Source organism: Tremella mesenterica (assembly GCF_000271645.1).
Source record: "Tremella mesenterica DSM 1558 unplaced genomic scaffold TREMEscaffold_22, whole genome shotgun sequence".
In the NCBI taxonomy this organism is placed as follows: domain Eukaryota; kingdom Fungi; phylum Basidiomycota; class Tremellomycetes; order Tremellales; family Tremellaceae; genus Tremella; species Tremella mesenterica.
Genome location: NW_006711246.1, coordinates 126,561 through 141,843, shown reverse-complemented (window position 1 = coordinate 141,843; position 15,283 = coordinate 126,561). Strand labels below are relative to the sequence as shown.

The 15,283-nt window shown below is 45.8% G+C and overlaps 4 protein-coding genes across 4 annotated transcripts; 2 read left to right on the top strand and 2 right to left on the bottom strand.

Moving 5' to 3' along the window:
* Nucleotides 1-428: 428 nt before the first annotated feature.
* On the top strand, nt 429-1,446 carry TREMEDRAFT_66426 (uncharacterized protein; the record flags this gene model as incomplete). Its single annotated transcript, XM_007008471.1, has 4 exons — nt 429-452; nt 566-712; nt 872-1,046; nt 1,202-1,446. The coding sequence occupies 4 exons, from the start codon at nt 429-431 to the stop codon at nt 1,444-1,446; spliced, it is 591 nt and encodes a 196-aa protein (XP_007008533.1).
* Nucleotides 1,447-8,143: 6,697 nt separating this feature from the next.
* On the bottom strand, nt 8,144-9,451 carry TREMEDRAFT_66425 (uncharacterized protein; the record flags this gene model as incomplete). Its single annotated transcript, XM_007008470.1, has 7 exons — nt 8,144-8,193; nt 8,241-8,303; nt 8,351-8,394; nt 8,576-8,734; nt 8,911-8,944; nt 9,265-9,278; nt 9,411-9,451. The coding sequence occupies 7 exons, from the start codon at nt 9,449-9,451 to the stop codon at nt 8,144-8,146; spliced, it is 405 nt and encodes a 134-aa protein (XP_007008532.1).
* Nucleotides 9,452-10,369: 918 nt separating this feature from the next.
* On the top strand, nt 10,370-11,558 carry TREMEDRAFT_66424 (uncharacterized protein; the record flags this gene model as incomplete). Its single annotated transcript, XM_007008469.1, has 4 exons — nt 10,370-10,591; nt 10,860-10,880; nt 11,010-11,061; nt 11,104-11,558. 4 exons carry the CDS (start codon nt 10,370-10,372, stop codon nt 11,556-11,558), a joined length of 750 nt encoding a protein of 249 aa, XP_007008531.1.
* A 1,921-nt stretch (nt 11,559-13,479) lies between these two features.
* TREMEDRAFT_66423 (uncharacterized protein) lies at nt 13,480-14,330 on the bottom strand (the record flags this gene model as incomplete). Its single annotated transcript, XM_007008468.1, has 3 exons — nt 13,480-13,550; nt 13,820-13,997; nt 14,121-14,330. 3 exons carry the CDS (start codon nt 14,328-14,330, stop codon nt 13,480-13,482), a joined length of 459 nt encoding a protein of 152 aa, XP_007008530.1.
* Between the last annotated feature and the right edge of the window lie 953 nt (nt 14,331-15,283).

Below are 15,283 nucleotides of genomic sequence, written 5' to 3'. Positions count from 1 at the left end.
TTGCTGCTCATTGAGCTCCTGTGAGCTGTTCCATCCATGAAACAGGTTACCGGAGTTGTCGTATAGTTTGTATGGTCGTACAGTTTGTATGGTCGTATAGTTTGTATAGTCGTATAGTTTGTATAGTCGTATAGTTTGTATAGTCGTATAGTTTGTATGGTCGTATAGTTTGTATAGCGTATAGTTTGTATAGTCGTATTGTTTGTATAGTCGTACAGTGTGTAAAGTCGTACAGTGTGTAAAGTCGTATAAGTGATAAATGTAGGCGTGCAAACGTGTAGGCGTGCACGTGCACTGTCAAAGAAAACAAAGAAAACGCTACGTTCTAGGGAGGAGACGAGAGACAGACAAGTGGAAAAGTACCGGGTCATGGGAAATGAGGTCATGGTCAAGCAGCCCACAAGCCCAGTTGCCAGTTGGACGTTGACATGCGTCAGGAGGAAGCCGCAAAGGTGAGTACTCTACAGTCTAGGCTTGGGTATCACGTCAACCACTCTGGAATAGAGTCAACTTTTTCATTGCATGAGACCGTGAATCTGTCGTGTGAGTCAGGCCAAGTTGACAGTCATGGTCTTGCACTGTGTTGGGTGTTGTCAACATCTCGGGAGGGAAAGACGCCAGCTGGAACCTTGAGGAATGGGTTGGAAAGGGTCAAGTAGCCTTGACGGAGCAATCATGGAACGGGGTTTTTGTGATATCATCAAGTCTGTATGTGAGCGATTTCTTCTTTCTGATCTCGCCCTACATCCTAACAGATGAAAATGAGAGGATTTCAAGGTGAGGAGGGTGAAGAGGAATCAAAGTCATGAGAATAGGAGAGTCAAAGGGCAATGGTAGATAGACGATTGTGACGGTGTGCTAATTCACTCAGTACCTAGCATCGAAACCTCTTCTGCTGGATCCACTGTGCATCATTCTGTACTCATCCCCTCGGGACGACCGTCTGTCCAATCCATTCAAGTCGGAAGGTACCTTAGCGGAGACGATAACATCTCAAGACAAACAACCCATCACACCACCTTTGCGATTTCTTACAGATCAAACTCGTCTACACAGATGTGACCCCAATTCGTAAATCACAACAGCACACTCTATCTCCATTGCCTCATTTAGAAAGCAAAGGTCAATGAAGGAATACCTCTGCGAGTCGTTGGGAAGGAGACCTTAGCGTTTTGTTTGAGAGGGATGTTGATGTGACCAGGGGTCAATCAGGGACCAATAATGTTGGTCAACTCGACAAGATCAAGGAGACAGTGGTCACTGCTGAGGGATTGCGAAATTGGAGCTACGAGGAGGATATCGAATGTTACCCAATCCGAACTTGAAAAGATGAGAATCGAGTTCAAGCTCGCCATTGAAGATCAACAAGTGACAAAGATCAAGCTCGAAGCGAGAACGAATGAGCTTGTGAAAATCGAACAACAGACTGGGAAATTTTGGCACTAACGAATCATTCCACCACCAACAAGTCGAGTTTGACAGAGAAGCAGCCCGACGCCGTCGCACCAAATATCAAACTCAAACTCAACCTCACCAATGACGACTTGAAAATTTCCCCATCCCAATCGCTTTCTATCCCTTGATAAAACCCTCGAATGTACCATGGAGAGTAAAAACTCGACTTGGAAATTCACTCGATTCAGTGAAATGATTCACTTTTTGGCTCAGCAAAAAGCGTACGCACACATCTATCGACCAATCGTTCTCAGCTTCAAGATCGTTTGGAAACATCTGAAAGAATAGTCATCCTAATCCCAGACCTTCGATGTCTCTTGAAATATCATGGACATGGACCACATTTCACGGCGACTCATCTTCAAATCTGAAGCTTTTGGGCGATCGATCTCGATTATATCTTTGCCGCGTTTACGTCTGACTATGAGGATAAACTCAAAGGCTTTGGATGACTGTTTGACAAAGTGGCTGAAGGCGCTTATTTATTGGCAAAGGGTCATTTTACTGTCAAGACTGATGGAACGATGGCGTTCTTTAGAAACTGAAAAGGAAATAGAATGCTTGGAGAACCAGAGAGGCCAAATGAATCAAAACGAACAAGATAAGGCTTACAAGTCAAAATCATACGAATCATTCGTCATCTAGAAACTCAAACTCGTGTCAGTTTGATCTCAGAGTTGAAAATAACAACCACTCAAACTTGGCACCAATCGGGTAGGTTAGGAGTTGAGAGGTTGATTCCACCTCTTTGAGATCGAACGGACGCGTGTTTGAGTCTGAAGTAGATTGGGGGTTTAGAGGATAGAGAGCATAATGGAGAAGATTTTGAAAAAACTGGCCAATTGGCGTCTAATCTCAAGGGTTTGCTCAAGGATTTTTGCAAGATATGCAATATGTGAGATTCCTAGAGAGAGAAATCGGGTTTTTGGATAAGGTAGCGATGAAGACCACATTAATTGGTGGGTCGGTTTATTTTTCCACCTTATTCTTCTTATCTTTGAACTGCCAAATCGGGCATCCCGTGATCTCTATTCCGAATCGGTTGATTTGTGGTCGTGGGGTATGTGTGGGGAGAACCCGAAGTCTAAACTCTGTCGCATGCCTTTCAGTAGAGATTGTGAAGAGGGTGTAGAATGTGTTGACCAAAGAGTTCAAAGTAGTGAATGGTGTTCAAAGTGTAATGTCCGATGAGGGAAAAGGAAAATCAAAGAGACGAACAGAAGGTATCGTTCCGTACGAGTGACATTCAAAGGAAAGAACTAATCAGTCCCTCCCACTCACTTGCCCCGAGTTGAAAGTACGATGTGCCCGTGTGGAAAAATCAACGGGAAAGAATCGAGTTTCTTGAATGTGGACTGACTCCAACAGAGAAATTGAGTGATAAAACCCACCACCTAGCTCGGAAACCCCTCTACCTCTACCTCTACCTCTTGATCTGCGAAAAATACCAATGTTCAAGACCTTCGGGCCATCAACGTCAATGGTCCTTCATGGGAAATGGAAAAGATGTACTGGAATGTTGTCCCCGCACCAAAGCCCTCTCATCGTATAAATACACCTTTCCACCTCCTCAATCCGTTCACTCTTCTTCTCATCAATCTCAAGCTGGTGTTCATCCCGCATTCGATTCTACCAGCCTGGATCAGTCACGCGTCCAGCTGGTGCTTCCCCCCCCCCCACCCAATCCAGAGAACCTGGATCAGTCCCCCGTCAAGGACTACTCCTTCACTGCCTATCACGGCAAGGAGAACGACGATCGACACCGAGCTTCAACTCCTTCCAGTGTTATTTCGGCTGACAGGCGAGCTCTCACCGCTCCGGCGCAAGACCCTTGCTCTCCTCCGATGCCAGAAGTCTTCCTTCGCTCCTGCTCCCCTCAATCTTGATGGACTCAATGTACTACGAGAGTGATCGTGACCTGCTCAATGCCTCACTCTACTCATTTCAGTGGTCACAATCACGACCTCCTCACAACTCCTATAGCCAAATACTGTGATACAATGGCCCGGCTAGCCATAGTCAAATCTACCTGTACAATCATCCCACCAATCGAAGGATAATCTTTCGCCCCTTGTCTCACCTCCGGAGAACAGCAGGCCTCCACTCTACGTACCCTCGGATGGTACGGTGCTATGGTTCATTCCCAAGCTCTTGACAAGACAAAAGGCCATGGGTACAATCAAGACTGTCACGCCTTGGTACCATTTGGCCCTGTCGGAATAGTCAGGACGTAGGATCCTCGCCTAGGTCTGGATTAAGACATGGAATGAGAAAGACCGACATATAAAAGTGAGTCTTGATCGGTGTATGAATTGATATGATCTGATAGGAAGATTCATCAATACTCTCGACGACTTTGCCGAAGATTCTCATAACAACGCTGCTCAACACGCGCTCAACATGTCCCGCTTTGGTCACCACTTGGAGGGACCTGACTATAACCTTGATGCCTCTTCCAAGTGCTCGGAGTCAAGTTCATGCTAGAGAAAGAGAAGGACGATAATTTCAAAAGGTGGATTGTTATGTGATGCCATGGGGTCTCGGAAAAGTGAGTGCCGATGATCAATTTCAATGTGGATAAGGGACTGGCCATAGACCGTGTACTCTGTCCGAATACTACCGATCAGAGGTAAGTCTTCCCACCCCCGACATTACAGTGCTGATTGGTAAAGGTTCAGGCTACCCTCTGAACCTGCAAGCTTTGCAAAAACAAAGAGATAAAGCTCAATCCATGGAAGGAAAGCGGAGGGGAGGGGGGGGGAAGGATGATGAGGATTGAAGAGTAATGAAAAAGAGGGAAATGGAAAGCTATTTGCATGTCATATGGAGATCATTGAGCGAGTTAGAATCCACGGAAAAAGGAACGTCAAAATGTATCTCGTCATGGACAATGTTCAAATTTTAATTCGGTCCTCTGTAAAGGTGAATGATTCCTCTGCTCTCATCGTTGTGGCCAGATCTGACGAGCATAGAAAAGCTTGGCATGCCTGTTGATCATATTTCTTGGCTTAACCACTTGCTCGTCACCCATATCTCATCCGATAAAACCCTGGCAATGAAGATTGTGTGATCAGCGACGACCAACTCATGGGTATGGAGAATATTGCATTGTCTGCGAAAGGCTCGTCTGCCTGATCAAACAGCGATCATCTTCAAGCTTGGTGACCGCGACCGCGACGTCCGTAGATTCCCTCGGCATGCGTCCCCGTCGCTGACCGACAGACCAAAAGAACCACCGCCCGGAAACCACCGCACATGGAGGAAAACATTCCATCAGTGTTGTTTTGGCTTTTGAGGCTGATACGATCCCCAAGCCGCTGCTCTCATCTCGACCGCCGACACCATCTTTGGACGCTATGTTGACCTGAAGATACGTCAGTCAGATCCGCCCGTCCGCAAGCTTACGGAGTTTCAGGTATCCAAGCGGTATATGGGGGGGGGGGGGGGGGGAGAAAATCCTGGACAAAAAACTTTTGTATCAAACCTGCAACTCTGTCTGTGACCCTCAACCCCGGGGGCCGAAACAAAACAAGCGCCCCTCTCAAATTAAACCTCGTTCAATCGGCATCGTAAAGTGGGAACGCGTGATGCTTTCTCTTGCCGTACAAGTCGCCCGATTATCTCACCACGGGATCAAAACTTATTTTACCCTCCTTTTAAGTCAACACCGTCCAAGTTTTCTCCAGGGCATTTGCTCCAAAATCCCAAGCCCGCGGGAGTTTTACTCATCCAAATAAAACAAACGGGTCGTCGAGGATGGGTGAAGTGGGGGAACGATTGATATAGCTGTGTCTTGGAAAGAGGGAACCGAATTTAATTGTGGATGAGAGTGAAATATCCGTGAGTTTCTTGTTCTGGATCGTTGTAAGGGTTTGTACAGTCGCTGATAGTAGCCCGAACATCATCACGCCATCGTCATTGTTCTCAGCCGCGGAACCATTCATCTCATACCTGCCACAGTTAAGATATTCCTTCCAAAAATCAAGCCTGACGATGCCGTGGGGTTTCCTCACCGACAGCCAATAACGAAAAGCTCAAATTGGATCCGAATCATCGAGTCGAAGCGCTGGAGAGAAAGTGGTTCATCACCTGTCGGATCAATAAAATGATGGCTTCGAAGGCCGCAGGAGTGCAGGCGACCTTGTCTAATAGGATGGGATGGTGGGGTATGTCCTTTACGATAATTGGAGTTGTTGGGAGTTTTTGAGTTGCAGAGGTTGTGTCAAGGAGGATGATATGTACGTAAGTTGCTGTTGATTTGATTAAATTAAATGACAATGCAGATGGTGGAAAAGAACATGCATCGGAATCCAACATGTCTGTGGACTTGACATACTCCCACTCATAAGCAGTAAACGAGTGATGATTTGAATGAGGTTGAATTTGATTATAAATACAGCGGGAAGACAATACAGACTAAGGGGCAAAAAGTGACGGAGGAGGAAATATTGTTTGGGGCCGATTCCATGTCCTCTCTCACATTCCTCACACCTGCAACTACCATCTTCCCCTCTCTCTCTCTCGTTTGGTTCGGCAGGAGATGTCCATGGAAGAATTCATCGACTTTGGTATTCCATCCGCATCAGTGCATCATCCGATTGATAAACTATCTGAAGTCTAGTCTCAGATCTACAGATACAGATGTGGAGATTTGAAGACATGTTGAGTTTGATAGATCTCAATCAAGGTCACGTCTTGCCGCCATCCGAGTTGCCACGGATCAATTTCAGCCATCCAAATAGTTACAAAAAAGCTCAAAAGAGGTCAGCATCAATCACGAAGATACCGGAATACCGCTGCAAGTAAAGAACCAAATATCGATATATCGATATGGAGTTTCAAAGTGAAAGTCCCAAATCTTCATGTCTATCATTGAGCATGAACGAAATAAGCCGGAAAAGTGAAGGTAGAAAGTGGAACAATGTTTTAACAGAAGAAATGAGTACTGTGTGTGAGTCGATTTTACTAAGTCATCATTCATGAAAACTTTTAGTGTCTTTGAGATCTGTTCTTGTCTCGCCCTTTGAAAGAGAAGAAAATTTGAAGAAGATGAAAGTTTGGAAGAGATGGATGACACTAAGGGGGATTTCCCTTTTGGAAGAAGAAAAATGACATTACGATGATTTTTCAACTTGATTCTGTCCCGTGTTCAGAGACATGAATGAAATAAACCCAAGAGGTGCTTATATCAGTTCTTTAAGCTCTTCAAGTCTTTCTTCAGGATTCAAGAACATGGGTCAAAAATCGTTTCTATAAAACTAAAAGATGTAACAAGTACAGTTAGTTTCCCTTAGGTAGATGGAAGTCACAAGTGAGAAAAATCAATCCGACATGACGAGGAAACATAGTGATTTGGAGAGAATGAGAATGAAGAATAATCATAATCCTGAAGAGATATGAAATAAAAAAACAAAATGAAAAGGTGGTGGAAGATGGGTAAGTTTCTTTTTTGTTATGAAAAAATCGAGTGGTTGGCCAACCTGTCAAATTGACAGGGTGCGTCTCTAGCCTCTCAAGCTAACTGCGTGAACCCGTGAAATCTATCTATATCGTCCCTTGGTTCATCTCCCTCTGTTCACCTGCAAACTCGTGGTTCGTGAACCCGAATTGTGTCTATCTCCCTCTTCTCACCTTTATCCTCTCGCTTCGGCCTGCGAGTGTCGCCGCTAAACCAAGTGGTTTATCCCCCCAAGTTGTCTCGACATCATCTGTTATTGTAACAGATAGAGTTTTTCGAACAACATAAATCCTCAAAAGCTTTTGAAGAATAAGAATATGTTGATAATTTAGTCAAAAAAATCCCATCGTGTCTAACCTCTTCACCTACAATTTCGAATCAATCATTTACCCAAACTCCCACTCGATCAATCATTCGTTTAAACTCTCGCTTCATCAACTCGACTATCTACCTGAAGTCCCAATTGAGGAATTCAATCTCTGTATCTATGTGTTTAGTTTGATAAGATGGGATGGAGGATCCAGGTGGGATACCATGAGTCAAAGACTATGTTGGAAACTTTTGAGATAATGCATCAGTATCGGTTTGTGACATGAGAGAACACATAGTAAAGCATCAAGAAATTGGTTAAGACAACTCGAGTCATGGGACCATGAAACGAAAAGTATGAGGAATTATCGGGTTTTGGATCATGGACCATGAAGATTCACTTGAAAATATCACGTCGAGTATTACATTAATCTCTTTCCAGTGTTGGCCAACTTATCTCTGGTTTCCGCATAGAATAAAACCAGTGGAAATAATGAAATGTCGATAGACTTGCAGAATTGGATTTCGAAGATCGGTGATTGATTTAAGAACTTTGAATTTTCAATCGATTGCCTTACCTCTTTCTGCTTTCAGGGTATCTCTTAGAACCATTAGCATCAAGATATCTCAAGTTTTTGACCACCAAAGTTGAGATGCCAGATATTAGAGTACGGGTAGGTGTGTGTGTAGGTGACAATAATGCATGCCCGCAGGGAAGTGAAAGCTTGACGTACCAAAATGCATCAATGGACTTACCACAAATGGACGATGAGATTCTTCTTGAAAACATCCTAGATGAGCGACGAATGTGTTGTGCATCAAGTAATTTGGAAATGCTTATAGAGGGAAATACACTCTTTAGGGGTTACCCCACCACCGGGGATGGTGACCACTCTCAAAGAGCCCAAAATAGTCGTCGTCTCACCAATTCGCCAATCGTATATCCCTGCTAACGATCTTTTTACTACCGGCTGTGAGTCAGTATGAGATACTGTAGATCTCATATGATGGGACTCACCCCTATGTGAAGCATTCACGGAAATACTGATATTAAACAACTCGGCAATCAGATATCCTACAACTGTCGACGTCAGCATTCCTTTATACTAGTAAGCTCAATAACTCAACCCATGTACACCACGGCCTGTTGTTTGATTGTCGTGGCTACGCGCCTGTTGATCATTTTGTACATAGACTTCCCGTCGGGGACTTGCGGGTATAAGTGATCATATCATATCCTGAGACAATACACATGCCCTTGTCTTATGCATTGGGGGGAAGGGAAGAGGTGAGGAATGAAGAAGAAAAAGACAAAGAAGAAAAAGATAAAGAAGAAGAAGAGAAGAAACTCACTCAAGATGAAACGAGGTAAGACCATCTCTTGCCTCTCCAGAAGTCACCTCACAGGTTCTAGGTGCACGTACACCAGAGAGTCCACGTTCTCCGGCCGTTATGACATCGTCCCTCCGTGTTCCAGTGGACCAGTGAGTGCGACCTTGAAGCCGACTAAATCTGAGGCATCCTCAACGAGTCGCATCCCACCCTATGCTGATCCATACAACCAGAGGTGAAGAGAAGCGAGGTCTTTGTTCAAAATTTCCAACCAAGGACACTTGTGGTCTCTGTGCAAGTATCACATTCACTTGGTGAGAGTGAATAGGTGGGATGCTTCAACACTCAAAGCTCACGTGAGAGTCAGAGAATCCATCACAATTATGTGGCCTATTCAATTCATCGATTATATCGTGTATGTTATCAGGACAAACAATCTGAAGGTCAGTCCCGTTTGGGGATATGTACGGCAAGAAAAATGTCTAAGCTGAGTGAGGGTATGTGAGAGAAAACGTTTTGACAAAATGTATATGTAGCACAGAGAGTGGAGGGAGGAAGAGGAGAAGAGAGGGGCCGCGGGAGGGGAGAACGTATGAACGGTTGCATGATCGCAAGAACATGGTGATGAGCCGTCTGAATTAAAGCAGAGTGCAAAGGGAAAGTGGGGAATTTTCCTTGACCCAAAACAAAAAGTGAGAGGAAAAACTCACCAAAGTCCATGGACCTACACATGTTGCGTGGGAAGACTGTTGAAAACATGAGACAGAGACCATACTTTTTATGCGCTTTTTGGTCAGTCCATGTAACTCTCTCTGTATGTGATCAAAGCGGCTCTAGATCTTTTCAGTTCACTTACTTTCTCGGTAGAGAAGCGATGTGACTCTGGTAGATGGACATCGTCACTTCAAATGTCTTTCACAATACCGTCCAATTCCTGTGGATGTTTGTTCGAGCCGGGGTCAATAGAAGAAAGTTCCTCAACCTTAACGTGGCGAGGTCAAGGCAAAAAGCGGGTAGCTCTGTCTGAGTCCACATGACAGAACACGGGGATAGAACGTGGAGGTGATATCCCCTTGTTATGTGATGGGGCCAGAAGGTGGGTGACACGAGGGTTTGGTGTGAGGAAGAAATGAGCTTGTACATGATGTTTTCAAGTGAGACATCGCTCCTCGGTATAACGGAGAAAGTGTGAAACGGGTGACCGTGGCAAGTCAGATACATGAAGTACTTACATCTGAGGTTCTCCTTGTTGTCTTTAGTACACTGTATCACATGTGATTTCAATTCCATCATATCCGTTTCATCTGCTCTACTTTTTCCTTTGTACAAATTCATTCGAGATGATGACTTTATCATTGCGTCTTCCGATTGGATGGGACTCTTCGAATGATTTTCCTTTTTAACCGACCGATCTGATTGGTACTGATATTTGATGGCAAGAACGAAATGATACAATGGTTTTATCCTCTCAACAGACAGATCGACTCGTTCCAACTCTAATGGTATGGGGGAGTATCCTTGTCTGACGGTGGCGAAGCTTATCTGTTGATTGTCAGTCTTGTCTTGCTGCCCACCCGCGAGGGGAACTGTCTTTGTCATATATAGGAACGTGTACAGAGCTGTCTGGGATTTGGAAGCATCTTTCAGGAATGTCAACGAAAGAAGATTGAGATTGAGGGGAGATCGGTTGTGAGTCAGAAAACTCCGTCCCCATCAAGGAAAGTTGACGGGATCGAGCATTGTGAGGATGTTTGAAAAAATCCAGGCTTTCTCTCGGTCCGAGTGATAACAGACATGCTGACGATTGTAGACAAGATGACAACATCCTCGAGGAGAGATGGACACATGAGAATGAGGCAAAAAGAGGATAGAAAGGAGAGGGGAGATAGGGTGAATAGTAAGAGCAGCGCGAACAAGTTTCAAGTGGCGGGGTCAGCGGAACATGTAATGACTCAGAAGATCAAGCGGCAGGGGTCAGAAGGAAGAGCAGGAAGACCAGACATCAAAACAACAAGTGGGACGGCAGAGGAAGCAGTCGTACGAGCAAGCAGGAACATAGTCACAAGAGCAAGTGGCAGAAAGGGTAAGAAAAGAACGAGTAATAATGACAGCAAAGGATTAAAAGACAAAGAGCACCATACTTAACTTACCTGATTATTTCTCCATATATCTGATAGGACCAGTGACCAGCCTGGGTCACCACTTGCAACTATCCATTCAATCGAGAAAGAATCATATGTTCCCCAGTCAGAGTGATGCACCCCCCTTCTGAATCCTGTTTGTCCGAGTATGAGGTCGGGACCAGCATATTTCTAAACGTCAAAGGGTGAGTGAGAGGCAAGAACGTACGTTGGTGGAGATGGTCGGCGGGATCTTTGGCCAGTGCTGGAATGACTTGTGACGTCCTACCAGATCTTGAGCCGAAACCTTTACTTGCTTGCTTGATACGCTCCAGGATGTTGCTGCGAGTGGGTTTGGGGGAGGGGGAGGAGCAGATGATTCTCAGAGTAAGTACGAGTAGTGGACAAGGTGCAAAAGATGACGTCAAGTTGGTGCAGTGAACAGTAAGGTAGTGGCGGTTGGAAGGAATGTGGCGGTTGGGAGGAATGTGGCAGAAATGTGGCAGCTGGGAGGAATGTGGCGGTTAGCAGAAACGTGGCGGTTGGTAGAAATGTGGCGGTTGGAAGGAATGTGGCGGTTGGAAGAAATGTGGCGGTTGGAAGAAATGTGGCGGTTGGGGAAATGTGGCGGTTGGAAGAAATGTGGCGGTTGGCAGGAATGTGGCGGTTGGAAGAAATGTGGCAGTTGGAAGGAATGTGGCGGTTGGAAGAAATGTGGCGGTTGGAAGGAATGTGGCGGTTGGAAGGAATGTGGCGTTACCGTAAAGGGCCCCTGGCAACCCGGTTGGATTTCCCCACGGCCCGCGGCTAGTCCACTTCAAAATACTCCAAACATTTGCATGTTCTTTGGTCTTCAGGCCAGACACTTGCTGTCTGATACTTGACAAATTTCTTCTTGATCCATGAGCCTTGTCAAGACTGTAGGAGGTCTGAAAGACTGGCTCTTCTGGATCCCAGCCATGTTTCATGTGATGAGGTCATAGCAAGATTGTAAGGTGTGTAATCAAATAGTATCAAAAACGTTTCCAAGGTGGAGAGAGAGTCAATCGGGAAGTGGAAGTCCATGCATCACTATTTGTTGGGCTCATAGCTACTGACTACCTACTAGCAGAGTAAGCATAGAATCTCATGGAAGAAGAGAAAAGAAGCAGATAGGCAAGTGTCGTTGACGGATCTACAGGCGTCTTCAAGGCAGAAGGTTCCGTGACCCGTCAAGTTCCTCCCACCCTTCTACAAGTAATTTTCTCTACTCACTTCTACAGCTTGTTTCTATAATACCATTTTACTTACTTCTCCTGCTTTTCTCCACTTGGGGAGGGGCTAAGAAGGCTGCTAATCATTAACATGCACCCTATTCCACTCAGTTGACTATCTCTAACCTGGCTATGTATCCAATTCCAATCGTTTCTCTTGCTCGGAATCATGAAAACTCAGCTTCCTTTGTATCCGGTGGACTGTACAGGATCCATGTAGAGCTGGAACAGAAACGTGTTGTTGCCTCGAGGGGTCCTCACATGAAGATAAGTTTTGTAGGAAGCCGTAGTTGAAGCCAAGTCAAAGGCAGAAGATGATGGGTGCTTCACCAGCATGGCAATTGATGATTGTCGATATCACCGGTTGATAAACCTTCTTGTTCAGTGGAAACCAAGGTACTGTTATACGGCAGGACGCTGATTAGTCCTGGTCTGTAATACGTGTGTGACAATTAGCTATCAGAGGACTGACAGGGGTGACAACGATAAGATGACCTGGTTGTCTTTTTGCCTTGGGGTAAGACACAATCAGTTGATATCAAGAATGTCTCTGACTTATGTACAAGTAGAGAGTCATTCGAAGGATGATGATGACGCATAAGACTATCTACTGGGTTTACATCTATTGATATACCTACTAACTGGGTAAACATAACACACACTTCATAGAAGTAGGAAGAATGTGAAGATGGTGAAAGGGACGACACGGTTGTACTCTACAATAATGGGGCATATGATGGTTCCACGGTGGGACATGTATGTCCTGTATACACATGGTCCCCTACACCAACACCACTACTTACTAGCCATTAGCATATGTACTGCATAGTCATGTAGATGGTTTGAGGAAGGTGTCAAAGGCGCAATCAATAACTTGCAGTCAAACATATCTGTTATGTGTCGTCTCTGATATTGCTCCAGGCTACGCTAAAAAATCCCCGGCCAGATGAAAGAATTGGTCATGGGATACTTGTTAGGAAGGAGGATTGTTCCTATACCTCCAGGGGAGGAAGGCTGTCGGAGAAGCGTGAAGAAGATGAAGATAACTAATTTCTTCAACTGACGGAGCATGGTGCGTGCAGGTAAGTGAACCTGAGACTTCCCGGCCCACCGTAGATTACTGTGACGATACGTACAATAACCTACTCGTAACACTGCTACTGTGCATGTCCCAATCTCTGTTTTCAATGTGAATATACATATGTATCAAAGATGACATGATGTCATGAGCCATTCTCTTTTTCTCTCTGTACATACAAGACTCATCAGATTCCCTCCTCTCCACTTCTAATTTCGGAAAAGCCTCTTCATTGTTGAAACTCCCTTCCCCCTTTTGTCATTTCACCTGCCTAGCTCCTATAGTCAGATATTACCATCTTTCCGTCTGGTATTTGTTCCAGTCTGCAGCTCTGTGTCAATCTCCATTCTCTCATCTTGCCTGTCCCTAGCCCCTTTCACTGAGACCATTCTACCCCTGCGATCTGTTCTCCTCGCTCGGTACTGGTTGCTTGTCGTTCGCAAGAACTGCTTCCAGATTCTTTCCTACTTGACCTTATGATGCTGTTAAGGAGATTTCTAGACCATCGGCAGCACCATCTACGGGGGTTACGGGGGTCGTTGAACCTGACGATGGTGCCCTACGGGGGTTACAGGGGTTGTTGGATCGGACGATGATGCCAAATCAATCGCGTCGGCCCCCGGGGAGCTCCAACCAATACAGGTACCAGGAGTCGGAGCCAGAGTTGCTGGTACTTGCTTCTTTCTGACAGTCTGTCAAGGCTGAGGTGGCGCCTTCATTGCCCATCTATTCGTCTGCTTGCTCGCTGTCGTGGCTTCTTCTGTCTGTCCACATACGCATGAGAATCATCATGACAGCTTGCTAAATGACTCACATTTGCGCCTGAAACTCTTGTCGAATTTTATCCTTACTAGGTATCGCTCTTTCCTCAACCTCCACAGTCTCTCTGTTATCAGTCCTGACTCGAGTTGACCAATCGACTTGAGGAGACCGTCATGGTTTTGACCTACATCGATGTTTGCGTCTCGGATGTAAGACGCGGCGAACGATAACTCGTGGTCAGTACCGATACCTCGCTCTCTACAATGTAGACAGGCAAAAGGAGAGAAAGAAGATGCATACAGTGGGGTGCGGGAAAGGATCACGCTTCTTCCTTCCATCGATAGCAAGCTGACCGAGAGCACAGTGGAAACGGTGTGGAGGAGAGTGGCGTGGAGGGGTGTGGTGTGAAGAGGCGTGGTGTGGAGGGACCGAGAATGTAGATTCACCCTTGAGGAACACCATGATTTGTTATCCCCACTTTGGTCCTCCGCCTCCTTCCATGCCTGATCGGTGTGATGACCCCTGGCTCTGCGCCGAGGGAGGACGGTAGGAGTCCACGACATGTCTCCCGGATGCACTTCCTGATAGACTGAGCGATGGGGTAGGAGGTTGGCAGGCCGGGACAGATACCGGACAGCTGATAGTCAAAGATGAAGACGAGGGCATGTGAGGGTTGGCAGCAGGCGTGGACGGGGTTGAGAAGAGGGTGGACGAGCAGACAGAGCCAGAGACGAGAATATCCCTAGAGTCGCTGGCACAGGCTTGTGTAAACACGGCTAGAGCGGAGGAAGAGATATGCAGCCGGCCGCACCGTCGTAATGAGATAATGATTGACGAGGTGACGATGTGAGTTGATGAGAGGGACAGAAAGTGATGAGAAGGGTGGGAAGGGCGTGACCGAAGAAGGATGTGGAAAGGAGAAAAAGAGAGAGAGAAGCGGGATGAAGAAACAAAGAGAAGAGGAGAGAATTCAACGTTATATATAGTAAGTGGTGGGGTGAGGTAGCATGAGACAGTCCCATGCGCAGGTGACCTCATCCATCCCCACTCCCGATGAAATCGAATGAGGGTCTGTGAATCCTCTCTTCTCACCCTGTGGTTGTTATTTTCACTACCTTAGCGTGATGTGAAGTCGGAATGACATATAGCCGTACGTATCTTGTTTGATCTTCCAGATGTATCATGTCCAACTCATGTTCTCCTGAAAGCGTTCTTACTTCCACTCCTCCCTCCGAACCTCCTCTTTCTTCTCCCATTCCTACTTTCTTCCTCATCATCCTCTTCCACTCCTCTCTCCGTCCCCGCTCTAAACTTCTCCCCGTTCCTCTACCGCTCACGTTACAACTTCCTCCTGGATATTTGTCCTTATCTTGCCCTCGTCCCGAAGACCGTACAAAGGACATCTCCATACCTCCATTCACTGTCCTACGCATGGCCAAAACACCTAGGGATTTTGTGTATACATATCCATATCAAATTCAAGCATCTTTTTTCTTAGGTTGTTGTCCCCATCTTT